Source organism: Mesoplodon densirostris, chromosome 16, assembly GCF_025265405.1.
Source record: "Mesoplodon densirostris isolate mMesDen1 chromosome 16, mMesDen1 primary haplotype, whole genome shotgun sequence".
Classification (NCBI taxonomy): domain Eukaryota; kingdom Metazoa; phylum Chordata; class Mammalia; order Artiodactyla; family Ziphiidae; genus Mesoplodon; species Mesoplodon densirostris.
The window spans coordinates 10,088,631-10,105,995 of NC_082676.1; the positions used below are offsets into that span (position 1 = coordinate 10,088,631).

The 17,365-nt window shown below is 43.7% G+C and overlaps 1 protein-coding gene across 5 annotated transcripts in view; it reads left to right on the forward strand.

The window, feature by feature from the left end:
• Positions 1-11,394: 11,394 nt before the first annotated feature.
• Positions 11,395-17,365, forward strand: part of ZFP64 (ZFP64 zinc finger protein) — a 75,939-nt gene continuing 69,968 nt past the window's right edge. For 2 of the 5 annotated variants that reach the window (XM_060078336.1, XM_060078333.1), the window contains exons 1-2: positions 11,395-11,593; positions 14,454-14,693. In XM_060078336.1, the coding sequence (XP_059934319.1) occupies positions 11,548-11,593; positions 14,454-14,693 (286 nt within the window). In that variant the 5' untranslated portion in view covers positions 11,395-11,547. Of the gene's footprint in view, positions 11,594-11,860; positions 11,918-12,964; positions 13,213-14,453; positions 14,694-17,365 lie in introns of those variants that run through there. The other 3 variants (XM_060078334.1, XM_060078337.1, XM_060078335.1) reach the window with 3 other exon arrangements.

Genomic DNA, 17,365 nt, shown 5'->3' on the forward strand with positions numbered 1-17,365 from the left:
GCACAGAAATGAAAAACTAAGTAGAAAGCTTGGATGACACAGTTGAAGAAATATTCCAGAAAGTAGAGCAAAAAAATAATAATAAGATGTGGAACTTGGAGAGAAATGATAATTAAGGAAAGGAGAGGACCAGTGCAGGAGTTCCAATGCCGAATACTGGGAGTTCTAGGAAGAGAACAGAGGAAACAGAGGGATGAAAAAAAAATCCAATAAAATTCCCAGAACCAGAAGACATGAGTTATTAGACAGCAGGGATCCATGCAATGGGTGGAAATAGACCCAACCAATAAATATCATCATTAAAATTCAGATTACAAAGGGACAAGGAAAGGTAGAAGCTAGTGGAAAAAAATACGAAGTTTGCATCTAAAAGTACAACAATCAGAATGGCATCAGACATATCATCAACAACATGGTAAACTCAAGGACAGTGGAGCAAGGCCTTCAAATTTCCGAGGGACAATTATAGTTGATGCTCATTATTAGCGGATTCAGTATTTGGAATTTATCAACTCATTACAATTTATTTTTATCACCAAAATCAATACTTGAGAAGCTTTTGGGGTCATTCAAAGACGTGCAGAGCAGCAAAAAAAATTGAGTCACATGAAGCATGCATTTCCAGCTGAGGCCAGCCAAGGCAATGCCCTACCTTCTTGTTTCAGATCTCATACCTAACTAAGCAAGTGGCCTCTTCACAGTCTATTTAGGGCCATATTTTGTGTGTGCTTTTTGTTAGAGATTTCAAACTGTTTAAAACAGCCCACAAGCCTAGTGCTGAACTGCTGTCTAGTGCTCTAAGTACAAGAAGCCTGCCATGAGCCTTGCGGAGAACATCGGTGTGGTAGGTAAGCTTTGCTCAGGCATGACTATGAGCTCTGTTGGCAGAGAGTTCAATGCTGATGAATAAACAATGTATATTAAATAAGCTGTCTTTCAACAGAAACACACATAAAATAAAGTTATGTATTGATGTGTTGATGAAAACGTCATGACCAGGGACTCAAAGGAACCCAACTCTGTATCTCCTCCAGAAGCAGCGGTTTGGTTTTCGCTAATTTGGTAGTCATGGTGACTGCAGGACACAACTAACTCAAACACCAAGAATCAACTAGAATTATAACCTAGGATGTTTCTTTAGTTTTTGTTTTATAATACAGGTAATGACTTTTTTCTATCAGTGTACGGTTCTATGAATTTTAACACATGTATAGATTTGGGTCACCACCACCACAACCAGGATGCTGCATATTTCCATCACCCCCAAAATTACCCTGGTGTGGCCCATTTGTACTCAGAGCTTCCCCTCACCCTTAAACCCTGGCAATGATTGATCTGTTCTCCATCACTCTATCATTTTGTCTTTTACAGAGTGTCATATAAATGAAATGCTACAGTAAGGAACCTTTTGAGACTGGCTTCCCTCATTCAACCTAATGTTTTGGGATTCACCCAAGGTTTTACAAGTAGCTACCATTTGTTCCTTTTCACTGCTGAGTAATAGTCTACGTAGCCTAGAATTTTAAACTCAAATCAATAAAGTGTGAAGATACACAGATCTTAAAATGTACCTTCCTTATACTTTGTCACAGGAATCTACTACACACACACACACACAAAAAGGAGAAGTTAGGGAATAAACCAAGAGGTGAAGACACAAGATCTATAAAACCAGGAGATCTGCCATAAGGAAGAAACATAAGAAATCCCCAGGATGATGGTGAAGACAACGTCTTAAGACAATAGCTCTTCAGCTGCTCCAATCCACATTGAAGAAACTTCTTCAGAAGATGAAATTGATAGAAGTTGTAAAGTGTTTGAATACACTGAGAAGAGATTTACACAACTGGTGGTGACTAATTCAGATGAATTAATACACAGAAAAGTAAGCAGACAAGCAGAAAAGGAAAATTATTAACTCTAATGAAAACAAAAAGGTGTGCAGAACAGGAAAAGTAATCAGAATACCCTGTGGTGCAACTATGACCACTGAATATTTGTCTAAACATAATTACACTGTAATTCCTTTGGGGCCTGGGAAATAGGGATGGGGAGATCACTCTCATTCATAACAAGCCTTGCAGAATTATTTAACTCTTTAAAATACATGCCTTTATAACACATAAAAATTAAAACTAAACTTAAAAATTTAACTTGATGAAATATTTTTTTTCTACATAAGGCCCGAGATAGAGAGAGAGAGAAAGCCATTCCTGATAATACCATCCTTGAAGCGGAAGTCATTAATTCCCTTCTTTGTCTAAAGCCAGTTCAAATTTGGGTTTCATTAACAAAAGAAAACTGACAAATACTAAAGCTATGGACCCTCCACACCAGGAAGCACCAGGTCTTCACTGTGGTCCTCCACTGAGCAGCTGGGACGGTGCAGCATGTGCCGAATGTGGTCCGGAAGATGCTCCACCAGCTGGACGTCCACATAAGCTGCAGAGCTCTCTGCTACGAACAGTGGCCAAGGCGTCCTGGAGCTGCTGGAGGAGCTTGTGTTCCAGACGCCCAAGGAACATGGTGCCCAAGCCGACTGCATGGGGTTGGTTGGGGGTCTGGCCAGATCTGCTAGCTGGTCCATTTCCAGATACGTAGTGGTCCTGATCTCTGCCCTTATATAAGTTGGTTACTTCACTGCGTCCTCAGTTGTGCCTGTTTAGTGGATGCAGGCTACCAGCAAGTGATTGCTTGAACCACACCTCTGTGTTCTGCTGGTGGTAGTTCATCATTATTGTAAAATATACAATATATTTCACCTTTAAGTCTGATTGGACTTGAAAGCCATTTGCACTATCACAAGAAATTCCAACATTTACCAGTGACAGGAAAGGATATGCTTGCTGTTGGAGCCTTTAAATAAAACCTTAGTATTGGAAATTTCTGAAAGTTTGTTATAAAAATAGTGTATGTTTTGGGCTTCCCTGGTGGCGCAATAGCTAAGAATCCGCCTACCAATGTAGGGGTTACGGGTCCGAGCCCTAGGTCCAGATAGATACCACATGTGGCGGAGCAACTAAGCCCGTGTGCCACAACTACTGAGCCTGTGCTCTAGAGCCCGCAAGCCACAACCACTGAGCCCATGTGCCACAAGTACTGAAGCCCACGTGCTTAGAGCCCATGCTTGACAACAAGAGAAGCCACCACAATGAGAAGCCTGTGCACTGCAACGAAGAGTAGCCCCCGCTCACTGCAACTAGAGAAAGCGCACACACAGCAACAAAGACCCAACGCAGCCAAAAATAAATAGATACATAGATAAATTTATTTAAGAAAACAAAAAAACCATAGTGTATGTTTTTATATAGCTTCCTTGTGCTAACAAAATTTTGCATTGATGGTACCTATCATATATGTAACGTGATCATCATTAAAAAGACCCGAACAGGAATTGCATGGAGCCACTATAAGCATAAAATCTGATACACAAACTTTATGGATGCAAATTCAAGTTTCTCATGTAAAAATCTGATATGTTATAACAAGTTTTGTAAAATTGTAATACTTAATTGCTTTCTAAAATTTTCTATTTTAGTTTTTATATTTTAAGGAAATAACATAAAGAAATATGATTAATTTTCTTTTTCCAGCCTCCATATCAATGCCTCCAAATTTCTGCCATTTGACCCCATTTTAATCATGTACCCTAATGTGAAAAAAATCTTGGAGAGAACTGGCTGAAATCATAAGGACATCTATTATTATTACAATTAATGAAAAGTCAGGAGGTAGGCAGTCTCAGAGTAGGTTCGATGGCTCAGGAATATCAGCAAGAACCCAGGCTCTTTTTAGTTTTGCTCTCCACCTGCCTCAGCATCCCGGCTTCCACCCCCAAGCCTGCCACCTGGTGTCCACAGGACGGCTGCTGCAGCTCTAAAACCCAGGTCCACTCGTGACAATCCCCAGAGCAAAGAGGATCAAGCTGGGAATGAGGGAGGAAAGGGCTTTCTTCTCACATGCCTCTTTCTTTTCAGGAGGAAAATTTTTTCTCAGAAGGTTCCAGGAGATTTCCCCTACATCTTTTTTTTTTTTTTTTTTTTTTTTTTTTTGCGATACGCGGGCCTCTCACTGCTGCAGGCTCTCCCGCTGCGGAGCACAGGCTCCAGACGCGCAGGCCCAGCGGCCATGGCCCACGGGCCCAGCCGCTCCGCGGCACGTGGGATCCTCCCGGACGTGGGCACGAACCCATGTCCCCTGCATCGGCAGACGGACTCTCAACCACTGCGCCACCAGGGAAGCCCCTCCCCTACATCTTATTGAGCAGAACTTGGTCACATGTTCCAATGTGTGTGTGGGTGTGTGTGGGTGTGTGTGTGTGTCTGTGTGTGTGTTTTGACACCAAGTAATTCTCCAACACTAGCTGGGTGTCCTACTCAATTCTACAGGTACATAGTGTCAGATCCCACAGGCTAAAGGGCTCAGCCCTGCAAGATGGCCTCCCACTCCAGAAGCCAATCACAAGTCCACGTTGTCACCTGTGCTTCTGACAATAGCTATAGATCAGAGGTTCCCAAGACCCCCCTCCTTGAGGTCAATTAATTTGCTAGAGTGACTCACAGAACTCAAAGAAATATTTTACTTACTTGTTACCAGTTTATTATAAAAGGACACAACTCAGGGACAGCCAGACGGAAGAGAGGCATAGGGCAAGTATGTGGGAAGTGGCCCAGAGCTTCCTTGCTCTCCCTGAATGGCCAAGTGTTCACCAACCTGTACGCTATCTGAAGCCTGTTCTTTGGGGTTTTCACAGAGGCTCTGTTACACAGGCAGGGTTGATTAAATCATTGGCCACTGGTGATTAAAGGGGGAGGTGAGACTGAAAGTTCCAACCCTCTAATCACAGGGTTGTTCCCCTGGCAACCAGTCCCCATCCTTAGGTTACTTAGGGACTTTCCAAAAGTCACCTCATTAACATAACAGAAGACACTTTTGGACTTCTCTGGTGGCGCAGTGGTTAAGAATCCACCTGCCAATGCAGGGGACACGGGTTAGATCCCTGGTCCGGGAAGATCCCACGTGCCACAGAGCAACTAAGCCCATGCACCACAACTACTAAGCCTGCACTCTAGAGCCCATGAGCCACAACTACTGAGCCCACGTGCCACAACTACTGAAGCCCGCACACCTAGAGCCCGTGCTCTGCAACAAGAGAAGCCACAACAATGAGAAGCCCGCATGGAAGAGTAGCCCCTGCTCACCGCAACTAGAGAAAAGCCCGCGTGCAGCAATGAAGACCCAACACAGCTATAAATAAATAAATAAAATTAAAAAAACAAACACTTTCATCTGCTCTCATCTCTTAGGAAATTCCAAGGGGGTTTAGGAGCTCCATGCCAAGAAAGGTGGAAAACCAAACACCTATTTCTCATTATAAATCACAACATCATACATGTCCACTGGTGGACTAATCACTAGTGAAAGGAAATGAGTATTTTCATGTATAGCTTAGAAGGAGGCTGGACACAGCCCAAGATAAAAGCTAGTCCTGACCAATGTAACCAGTCCAGCAGCTCCAGTAAACCCACTCCTGTCCATCTACTGAGAGGATTGACGTTATCTATGCCTTGAGGCATAACTGAGAAAAACTCTATGATGTTGGCAGCCAAAGGCATCCTAACTGAAACAGGCCAACAAGTCAACCAGTGGTTACAAAACACTGTGGTAAGTGCTAGAATATGGCCACACAGAAGGATCTAGGGAGAGGCTCCTAAATCTACCTAGGAGATCCTGAAAGAGGTTCCGTAGAAGGGGACCTTGAGCTCAGATTAAATAAGGAGATATGATCCTGGTAGATAAAGTGAGAAACAGAATTTCAGTTGGGAAACAGAATAGAACGTATATGGTACAGAAACTTGGATGAGCTTCAGATAATTCAGTATGGTAGGAGTTGCTGGCTTGGTCTGCGTCACATGACAGCCTTTGTGACCTTTGGGCTGGGGTGCACGATTAACATTATGTGGAGTAAGAGGAACCTTTCTCAAAGGAAGTCATGGAAAGAAGCAATCCTGTTATCAGAAGTAAGAAAGGGATACTCGGAAGACCAAACAAAAAAGTCCAATAGAGTTAGCTAAATAATAATACACTGAATTAAAACCTAGGCCTACAGATCTCCTGGGTGATACATCATCTGAGAAAAAGTAGAGAACCTTTTCTGTGGCAGACAGCTATCCACCCATCAAAACTTGCCCCACTCCCACTCTAGAAGGTCCACATCTCCTTCAAGGAGACCTCCTTCCACTGACAGCAACACCCATCTTAGAATGGAGAATGAGAAATTAGTTTCTGTGACTTTGAGCCTTTGTATTTTGGGGACTATTGATTTTGTTAGCAAGTGTGGCCTAACTAAAATACTTACTGGGACACTGTAATGAAAATCTGGATTATCAATACAATTGTGATATGACTACCTTCTGAATTGGCTGTGAACTTGGATGGGTCAAAAGCATGTAAAAGTAACGAACATTTCAAGAGTTTTTTGGCAACACAAAAAGAATATGATGTTATCACTGTGGGGGGGGGGAGGTAATGTGAGAACTCTGTACTGTTTTTGCAACTTCTTGTGAGTCTTAAACTATTCCCAAATAAAAAGATATTAAAAAGTATTCAAGGGGCTTCCGTGGTGGCACAGTGGTTGAGAGTCCACCTGCTGATGCAGGGGACACGGGTTCGTGCCGCAGTCCGGGAAGATCCCACATGCCGCGGAGCGGCTGGGCCCGTGAGCCATGGCCGTTGAGCCTGTGCGTCTGGAGCCTGTGCTCCGCAGCGGGAGAGGCCATAACAGTGGGAGGCCCGCGTACCGCAAAAAAAAAAAAAAAAAAAGTATTCAAAAAGGTAAAAAATATATATATTTTCAAGTTTCCACCGGTAGTTTTGGATTCCCACAAGGGAAGGACCTCAGTTTCCCATTTTGTAAAATGAGAATTACAGCAGTGGTTTTCAAACCATAAGGTCACTGAGGGTGTTTCAAAAGCTCAGAAAATATCTGATTTGAATTTTGTCTTTAACATATTAAAACTATTTGAAGACACACAGGCCAAAGCATTAGATGCTAACTTTTAACACATTGGGGACCCCCCACAAGTTCACATGAACTGTCACATTAGCTCTTTGACATTCAGACTTTGGAACAAAGTGTCTTCTTAGCCATCTATGCATTATATTTGAACCTCTTCTGAATCAATAATTACACATTTTGTAACTACATTGTTCTGTTTTGTTGGAGATAGGTGTTAGGAGTTTGTTTTGTTTTGTTGCTTAAATTCAGAACTGTATCATAATTAGAGAAATGCAAGTTAAATTTACAACATAGCATTTTTTTTTTACCCACCAGATTGACAAAGATCAGAAACTTGATAACACTGTGTGAGTTAGGATGTAGGAAAGAGGTGTCCTAACAAGTTATTGATGGGAGTTCTAAGTGCCATTGGAAAGCATCAAAACTTTAAATGCATATACCCATTGACCTAGCAATTCTATTTTAGGAACATATCCTACAGATATACTCTCTTCTGTACAGGCATAGATACAGATATATATTCATTGCAGCTTTGTCTGTGGTAACAAAAAAACAAATTAAATGTTCATTAACAGGGAATGTTAAAGTAAATTTTAGTATATGTATATACACAATGGAAACCTGAAATCTTCCTAAAGCAATGAGGCAAATCTAGATCCACTTGTAAGCAATATTTTCCAAAATACATTGTTATGCAAAAAAAAAAAAGCAGGCCGTAGAGTGTTGTTTGCATTATGGTATTATTTGGAAGAAAAAGAAATGGATGGATATACATATACCTTTCTGAAGAACACCCCAGAAACTGGTAATAGTGACTATTTCCTGGAAAGGAAACTGGGGGGCTGTGAGAGGTTGAAGGGGCGCCCACTTCTCACTGTATACCTTTTATACTGTTTGTCTTCATGTTAAGATATTAACATAAAAGAGTGAAAAAATCAAGCATGTGTATGCTTGCTCGTATGAAATTATCTAAGTGAATATACCATTAAAACACAGGTGTGCCACCCTCAGTTAGATGCCAGGCAAGACTCAAAGCCAGCTCTCATCAAAATAATTGGTTGTATAATCACCACTTAATGCCCGACAGGTTGAGTCTTGATTATATCCTATTACAGTAGGTTTTAGCACTTATTTAACTTTCAAGTGTTTCTTTATTGACCTTCATTTTTATGTGAGGACTGCACGCAGTTGTTAAATATTGTTAGTGAATCAATTTTGGAATATAAAAAAATTTCCCCTGGTCTGCTCCAAGATTTCAGATCAGGTTTCAGTGAAAAGGTCAGGAGGGGCTTGCTAGTGTCATCCACGACGTCTCTCCATGCTACGTGCCTGGAGCCCATGCCCCAAGATTCTATTCCAATGCATCTGGGTGGTGCCTGAGCATGTGTGTTCTTAGCAAGTTCCCTTGGAGACTCTTAAGGCACTCTCCAGTTAAGAATCACCTGCCGCGTCCAGAAAAGCAAGAAGAAAATTATAAGCCCCGCAAACCTTAATCCAAACCTTAAACCAGAGCCCAACCAGAAAGTGAAAGCAACTCTGAGGATTTAAGTAAAGTTGATGTCAGGAATTGATTCACAGGTGATGAAAGAGCTGAAAGGCTAAATGGGAATGGTTAGGCAACCAGAGATTAGTAACAGCTGGAAGTCACTACCCCTGCTCCCCAGGGAGAAGGCTGGGGACCAAGGGAGGAGGACATGTTTTCAGACACCAGGAACCAGTCACCTGCCAGAAGCTGAGGCCACACTGGGCCCTTCTGGGATCCGGGGCCATAGCAGAGACACAGCCACTGCCACCCAGATAGGGAGAGTGGTGGAGAAATACTCTGGTTTCTCCCTTCCATCCATTAGGCAAACCCAACAGGAAGCTAGAAGCCCCAGGAGCCTGGAAATTACAGACAGGGGTCAGCTCCCCTGACATGCAGAGCTGAGCAGGGTGGCAAGGAACGGATCAAAGGGCAACAGACTCAGGGTCAGCTCAGCCTCGGTAAAATTTATAGGTGAAACTTCAGGCCAGAATTTTCTGGTAGTACTTTTGAGGAAACTGAGTGGAGAGGTTGCTGACACAAGTACTTCTGAAAAATGCAAAGCTAGCCATTCATGTTAGCCTTTGTCTAGGAAAATAAAGGAGACTAAAAAGGTATTTGCATACCAGTTACCACACAACTTAAATGGAATCTATAATTTTTCTAGATTCTGTCATTGTACCACACTTTTGTCTGTATGTTTACTGAAAAGGGAAAAATGCTTTTCTTTAATAGTCAAAGGTTTGCTTTAATAGTTATCTTCCAAAGTAACCATGATACTAACCACCCATCCATCCATCACTTTTTAGATACCAGGCACTTTTATAGACGCTGGTATACAACAAGGAAGAAAATAAAAGTTTCTGCCTCGAGAACTTAAATTTTAGTCAATTGTGCATGTTGCCATAGGAAACTAAATTTGTTAAAATGTCTACTGTCAAAAAATTTTTGATCACTTGAAATTATAAATGATTTTGTTAAGAGAAGGATATCTTTGCTCACAAAACTTATGACAATTACCCAGTGACTGGCCTCATTTTTCTTGTTATGATTAATATTACCAGAATTTTAAAAATATTGTGTATTTTCTTAATAATTGAAGAAAGTATCTGGAAATCTCCTGCCAGGAATCATTTAATGAAGGATATAATTCTAATTGATTGACTTTGAAGCATATGCAAATCTCTATTCTTCTACAGTTTTGATACTTGCCCTCAAGGATTCTTAACTGAGCTGGTCCTTTATTGGCCTTTTGACTGGAGGAAATTTATTTAACCTTTAAGAGGCTCAGTTTCTACATCTATAAACTAGTATGATAGTGTCTATCTCTGTGTTGTTCTGAGGATTACGTGACATAGCACAGGTAATACAGGTAATTCCTTGGTGGAGATTTTTAGTCAAAAGGAATATTTAAACCATAGTGGGGGTAAATCCCTTTTTCTATCAGAAACATATTGGAAATTTTGTATAAATACATTTTATATGAATGTAAAAATTCAAATACATGCAGCACAAGGACAGTGATCTAGGGGAACTGATACTCAGTCTTGATATCAAGAAGTAATAAGGAGGAGTAGAGACTGGGGTAAACTGGAGAAGTCAGGCTTCATCCAAAGGAGCAGCTTCTCAGACCTAGCTAAGCGCTACCATGTGATATTTCAAGTCCAGATTGGAGTGCCCACTGAGGCAAAGAGATTTTTATTTTTAATCCCACGTTCATTAGGATTTATTGAATGTAAGGGGCAAGGGAAAACAGGTAATAAGTAAATTGTCATCTATCTCTATAGACAGATATACAGATAGACTGATGGACTGATAGATAGATACAGATAGAGATATTCCAGATTATACAATGTTAGGTTTGATAAGTTCTAAGAAGATAAAGCAGACCGGAAGGAAACGGGGAGCCATTGGGTGGTGGAGGAGGGACTGCAGGATTAGAATGGTCTAGCCAAGGAGGGCCTCTCTAAGGATGGGAATTTGAAATCAGGACCTGAAGGGGATATGGAAGGTGGCAGGTGGATACAGAGGGAAGAGTAAGCACAAAAGCCTTGAGGCTGGAGAGTGCTTGGGGCTGCCGCCTGAGGGAAGGAGAGAGTAGTAAAGAGATGAAGTCAGGCAACCGGTCAGATCAGGGAAAGCAGCGTCCACCAATAGCAGGAACTTCACCTTATAACTTAGAAATGCTCATCCTCGGCCCTCACCCTAGACGCACTGAGTCAGAAACTCTGGGGTGGGCCCAGCAGTCTCCGTCCTAACAAGCTCTCCAGGTGACTGTGATGCACAAAAAAGTTGGCAGACCCCCGGAGCAGGGGGCTTACAGCGATTGATCCCAGTTGTTACTCAGGCACGTGATCACGGTCCTCTTTATTTCATTAGCTGGGCAGGGGACCCGCCCAGCGCTCTGCTGATTTGCCGGGCGCTGACGCTCAGCCAGGGTTCACCCCAAGCCCGCGGCGCCCCACGCACCCACCCAACTGCAGCCCGACTCGGTCATCTCTGCAAACCACCCGGGCGACCCGGGGGCGACACGGCTGCCCGGCCACAGTGGGGACCAGACGCCCAGGGCTGCAGGTGCAAAGGCGCCAGAGCCGGGGAGGCCAAACGCGCCGACCCAGACCGCAGGGGTGTGAGCTGGGCGCCGGCTGCCGCAGCCCGGGGTGCACATCCCTCGCCGCCCGTGGTCGCCCAACCCGCGGAGACGCGTGTGCGCCATCCGGCTCCCGGGGGCGCGGTGCAGGGCCTCGCGGCCCGGGCATCGGGATTGGACCGCTGCTTCCCCCGGGAGCCGCTGATGCAAAGGCAGGTTGGGGCGGCCGAGCCCGGCCAGCGCCCTCTAGGCAGCGGAAGTGGAGCTTGCTTTACATCCGTCCTCCCCGCCTCGCAGAGTTGGGAGAAGGAAGGCTGGGGGGTGTGGAAAAATAAAAGGAAAAGTCCTTGCACCATGTAGACCCGCGCCCCCCTACCCTGGCACCCCGGCCGGCCGGGGACCTCCCAGTCTGCGGCCATGAACGCGAGCAGCGAGGGCGAGAGCTTCCCGGGCTCGGTGCAAAGTAAGTGCTTTTCCGGGCGCAGCGCGCGCTCCGGGGCCCAGTGCGCGCTCCGGGGCCCGGGCCCAAGCACGTCTGCGACGCAGCTAGCAGGCCCGGGGCCCCGAAATCAGGGTGACGGCCCGGAGCCGGCGTCTCGGGGACCGCGGCGGGCGCGCCGTGCGGGAGGCGCCGGAGAGGGCTGCGGGGGGGGGCCCAAGCCGGCGCGAGGGGGGGCCGCTCTCCAGCCTCCGGAGATCACTTGGAAGGGAATGGTGGGCGAGGGCGTGCCGTTCAGACAGTCGTCACCCCCTTGGGGCATTCCCCGCCCCCCGGCGGAGTTTGAAGGTAGATTTGGGGTAACCGCGGCAACGCCGATGGGAAAACTTCTGTCTCGGCGGCCCCAAATTCTGGAAGTCTGGGGCTCGGGGACTTTCACGAGGTCTGCCGGCTTACTGAAAAGCCTTTTCCACATTAAAGGTGGAGATCTGAATGGGGAACAGGGCCGTGGTCGTTTTGAGTTTGGGGTTCATTTTAATTTTCTTGTTGAAGACAGCCTTTTTCAAGTCCATGGTTTCGCCCGGAGCATTGTTTCCCAAAGTGTGGACCAGGGACTGAGCGCAAACCAGCCACCTGGGAGCTCGAGCGCTTACTTAAAAAAAGAAAAAAGGAAGAAAAAAAAAAAAAAAAAGCTCTTTGCGCCCCACCCATCAGGTGGCGGGGTGGGCTTGAGGGGAGGAGGGCGGCCTTATCCTGGGCGATTCTGATGCACCTAAAGTTTGAGAACCCGTGGCACCTAGTAAGCGCTTAGCTTGTTAGCTGTTACTGTTTACAATTTTGGAGACATTGGTTTCCAAACTTGGCTGTGTATTCCATGCATAACTTGTGAAAAGCGCAGATTTCCCTAAACCTCAGCCCGCATTCAGCCCACCACCATTATGACTCAGTATCTACGAAGTGGCGCTCAGACGTGGCCATATTTAAACAACCCCCCACCCCCGGCCCGCCCCCTTATTCTGATGCGGAGACAGGTTTGGAGAACTTTGCAAAGATAAAGGAATTCTTTTTGTTGGTGATACGCACAAATTGTGCCCATTGTTTGTTACTGTGTCTCAATTAATACAAAGTTTCGGAGGGAATACTTTCAAATTCAAATAGGGCACCTCAGTAATAACCCCACCAGGTGACATGCTGGGGGAGGGGATCCTGTGCTGGCCTTTTACAAGCACCATCTCATTTAATCCTCATAACCATCGTATGAAGCAGAAACTTCTCCCCATTTCTTCCTGGGTATCAGTCCTATTTGATCATTAAGGAATCCCCAGCGATGCAATCACTACATCTCTTGATTCCTTGTCTTCCTCTTAGCTTGGGCACCTTAGTAGCTACAGGAAGGCAGTGTTCCAGAGGAGAAGAAAAGTGTCCATTCCTTCCATCCATTGATTTCGGTGTTTGCAAGATGGCTTATAAAACATTACCATGCTCAGCCCAGAGGATCTCTTCATAGCAAGTCAACCAAATTGTATTTCTGCACAGAGATGTCTTATCTTGGTTGGAAGGGGGAAATTGGACGTAAAGCAAATATTTTATAAATTTTCCAAAAAAGATTATGATGCATGGATGCCAATCATATGTGTACAAAGGTAGTTCTCATACTGTTTAGACTGGGGAAAATTGGGAATAATATACAAACCTTATAGCTACTGAGAAATTATGAGGCTTGGAAAACATGGAATAATGTGTTGTCATTAAATAATTATTTTATAGAGATTTTAGTGATATAGCACAATGCTTGTGCGATAGCATATGGGAAAAAGATTAATGTACAATGCACTAGGATCTTAAACAATTTTTAACTGAAAATGAATGGAAGAAAATATTTTGTAATGTTCATGGTACACATGGGTGGAAAGATTGTGAGTGATTGCCCTCCTTGCTTCTCCTCTTCCAAATTTTCTGTTATAAACATGAGTTTCCTTGTAATAAGGCAAAGAAATTTTTAAAAATAAAAAGGTAGTCATATTAGAGACTTATTAATTGTATTTCTTTATCTAAAAAACATTTATATAGCACTTTCTAATATAGTGCCAGGACTGTGGTAAGTGCTTTGCAAATGTTAATACAGTCTTAACTCTTTGTATTATTACTATTGTGAAATAACGCCTCTGTCAGTTAGGAATGAATTTTGGTTACAAGTAACAAAACTGAACTACACTGGCCTAATGAGAAGTCTAGAATTGGTTGATTCCAGGGTTGATTCAGGAGATCCGTGAAGTAAGCTTTTGTAGAGATCTTAGCATTTATCTCATGGTTACAGTGTGGCTGCAGAAGGCCCTGGCATCACATCTGCATTCAAGGCCAGAAGAAGAGGTGGACAGTGTTAACCATGTCAGATCCCTTTTTATCATGAAAGCCACACTTTTCCCAGAAGCTCCTCCAGCGTTGTGCTGGAGGGGTTCCCAAGTATGTAGTGGACCAAGATTATTTAGACTAGTGGTTCTCATAATGGGGTAGGGGGTTGGAATAGTGGGGACATTAGTTTTCATAGTGACTGGGAAGTACAGCTACCTTTTAGTTGGGATAGGAGACGGCTGCTGGTCCTTTGACGTGTAGGGTAGCCCTGCACATTGGAGAACCTTCTCACATAAAATACCACTAGTGCCCCTGTAGGCAATGATCAGGAGCATCACTTGGGTCTGGGTACATTGCTGCTAGGGCAGAACTGGGATTCTGTTTGCAAGAAGAGGGGAGTGGAATAGATATTGGGCCAGCAACTAGCTATGTCTGCCACCATGCCCTTTTTTTTTTTTACCATGAATCTGGTTTGTGTTGTAATTTCAAGCTGTTTGGAATTAATCTGTGACTTCCCCTATGTCCCATGGAGTTCCAGGTGGCACAACAGTGCTGGTTGAGCTGACTCCCGACATCCACATCTGCGGCATCTGCAAGCAGCAGTTTAACAACCTGGACGCCTTTGTAGCTCACAAGCAGAGCGGCTGCCAGCTGACTGGCACGTCTGGTTCGGCGCCCAGCACAGTACAGTTTGTATCAGAGGAAACGGTGCCTGCCACCCAGACTCAGACCACCACACGAACCATCACCTCTGAGACCCAGACGATCACAGGTATGGCTGGGGGATGGGGGAGTCACTTAGAGTTGGCCTGGCTATGTCCCAAACGCCTCCACAGAACTTGTTAAAAATATAAATACTGGGCTTCCCTGGTGGCGCAGTGGTTGAGAGTCCGCCTGCCGATGCAGGGGACACGGGTTCGTGCCCCGGTCCGGGAGGATCCCACATGCCGTGGAGCGGCTGGGCCCGTGAGCCATGGCCGCTGGGCCTGCGTGTCCGGAGCCTGTGCTCCACAACGGGAGAGGCCACAACAGTGAGAGGCCCGCGTATAGCAAAATATAGATAGATAGATAGATAGATACTCAGGGCCAGCCCCCTAGGGTTGCTGATTCATTATTTTTAACAAGCTCCATTGGGAAGCCAGCTGCCCAGCCAGGTTTGGGAACTGCTAGGTTAAAACACTAAGTGGTAGCAGTTATAAATTGTTGTCATGTGGTAAACAAAACAAACAGACAAAAACCAGGTTTCTAAAACAAAAACCTACATACTATGAAAAAAATACTCGCAGGAAATGGTAAAAAGGAAAAGGTGGTAATTTGGGGTTGTGGGAGTATGTGTGTGATTCCTGAATTTGCATTATTTGTCTAAAGGGACAAAAAAAAACCTTTAAATGTTTTTTTTTTAGTTTTTAAATCTATAAACAGGCGTTGATGCCTCCCCTCCCTTGTGCTACCAACCAGGAAAACAGAAAAGTTCATCCTAGTTCTTGGTTGTGTCCAAAATAAATTGCAAATGGATCTAAAATTTAAATGTGCAGCATGAAACCACAAAAGTTCTAGAGTAAAAATTATACACACACAGAGACCCAAACACTTACACGCGTGCACACACACACACACACACACACACCTATACTTATACCTATATAATCTGCCTTATGGGACCAGACAGATTACTTTAAAAATAGGAAGTAAGCCATTTTTGAGATAGTTGGTAGACACACTGCTGGATCTGGTGGGGAAATGGAGAATGTATTTGTTAGCTAAAAGCATTCCAATTTTTAAATTAAAAAATATATTTATTAATACTGTGCCTGCCAAGGAAGACAGGTTGTGGGATCCCTCCCCCAAAAGAAAAAGAATCATGTGATGAGGTTGCAAATAAAGCTACCATTTTTCCAAAGGAAAAACAATGAAAAGTCTAAAGACAACTGGGGAAAGAATAGCAGTGCGTGTGTGACTAAGGCCTAATGTCCCTCATATATAAAGAACTCCTAAAAATCAATAAAAGAACCAAGTGGAAAAGTCAGCAAAGGGCAGCAGATGATATTCAAGAGCCACTAAACATAAAAGGATGCTCCATTGCCTTAGTAGTTAAAGAAATGAAAATCAAATACTGCTTTCCTTTACTTTCTGGAGATGTAAATTCATATAAACTGGGCAATTTTGTGATATCTTTCAATTTTTAAATCTTACATTAAAATCTTCCAAATTTTAAAATGTACAGAAACACGTTTACCCAGTAAGTGCACTTCTAGGTATTTATCCTATAAAACTTGATAAACAAATGTACATGGGTATTTGCTTAGCTTATATACTGTAAAGAAAATGGAACCTTTGTATGTATATGTCAAGAAGAAATTAGATGAATAAATACCAGAGATAAATAGTGAATGATAATCTAGTAATTTATTAGATGAATAAATTCAGACAGTGGAATGTGACTTAGCATTGAAAAGAGAAGCTAGATCTCTGTACAGACATAGATTCTCAAGGTAAGTGTAAAAAAGCATATATATGCATACATACATAGTATTATATTCACGGAAAGCTGCTAGAACAGGAATGAAGCGAGTAATGTTAATGAGAGAAGTAAGCTGTGCATAAGGCATTAGGGAATGGTGAGGACTGTGGTAAAGTAGAGAAAGCTGCTCTTTGGATCCAGTCAGATATTTGGGTTTTTCTGAGAAACTGAAAAATGTAAAACTTCTGAAATTTTAAAACTTTATTAGCCAAACAGAATACATCTGTGAGCCTGATTGAGCACACCAGCAGCTTCTGGCTTGTTCTCAGTGTTTTGCAAGCAGTTAGTCTGGTGCCGAGGTGTGGAGAACATCTGAAGTGGGGGTACTAACTTTAGCCCTATCAGTTGTACATTGGTGTGGTGTCTGAATTTTTCAGCAACAAGCAAAGTTTTGTGGTTGTTTCCTTAATGCCTCCAAAATAATGTTTCTGCTGAATTCCTTAAGCATTGAAATATAATTGATCACCTCACAAACTTTGTTAAGATTACCTTGAGGTCTTCCCACTTTCTCCCAAATTTATTTTAATTCTCATTTTAAAGGAAGTCACCAAGAAAATGTTAAAACTGAAAACCACCTCAGAGATGAGCCTGGTACAACCTTCTCATTTTACAGCTGGACAAAGTAATGCTGCAAGTGGGCATGAGGCACGGCCAAGGTCCCATCACAGGTTCAAGACGGTCCTGAGACTTAAGTGCTTTGGCCCTTAACCTCGTGGTCTTCTCCCTAAAGACTCCGTGTTGGGTTCCCTGTCCTCAAACACAAACTCCCAGTAACCCCACACACTGGGTGTAAAGCCTGGGACACAAGGCCCCAGCGTGAGGAGACCTCAAGGCCTACACTTTATTGGTGGCCATTGCATGTTTCTGGTTCCGAGCCTTTGCTTATGCTGTTTCCTCTGCCTAAAATACCTTTCCTGCCTGGC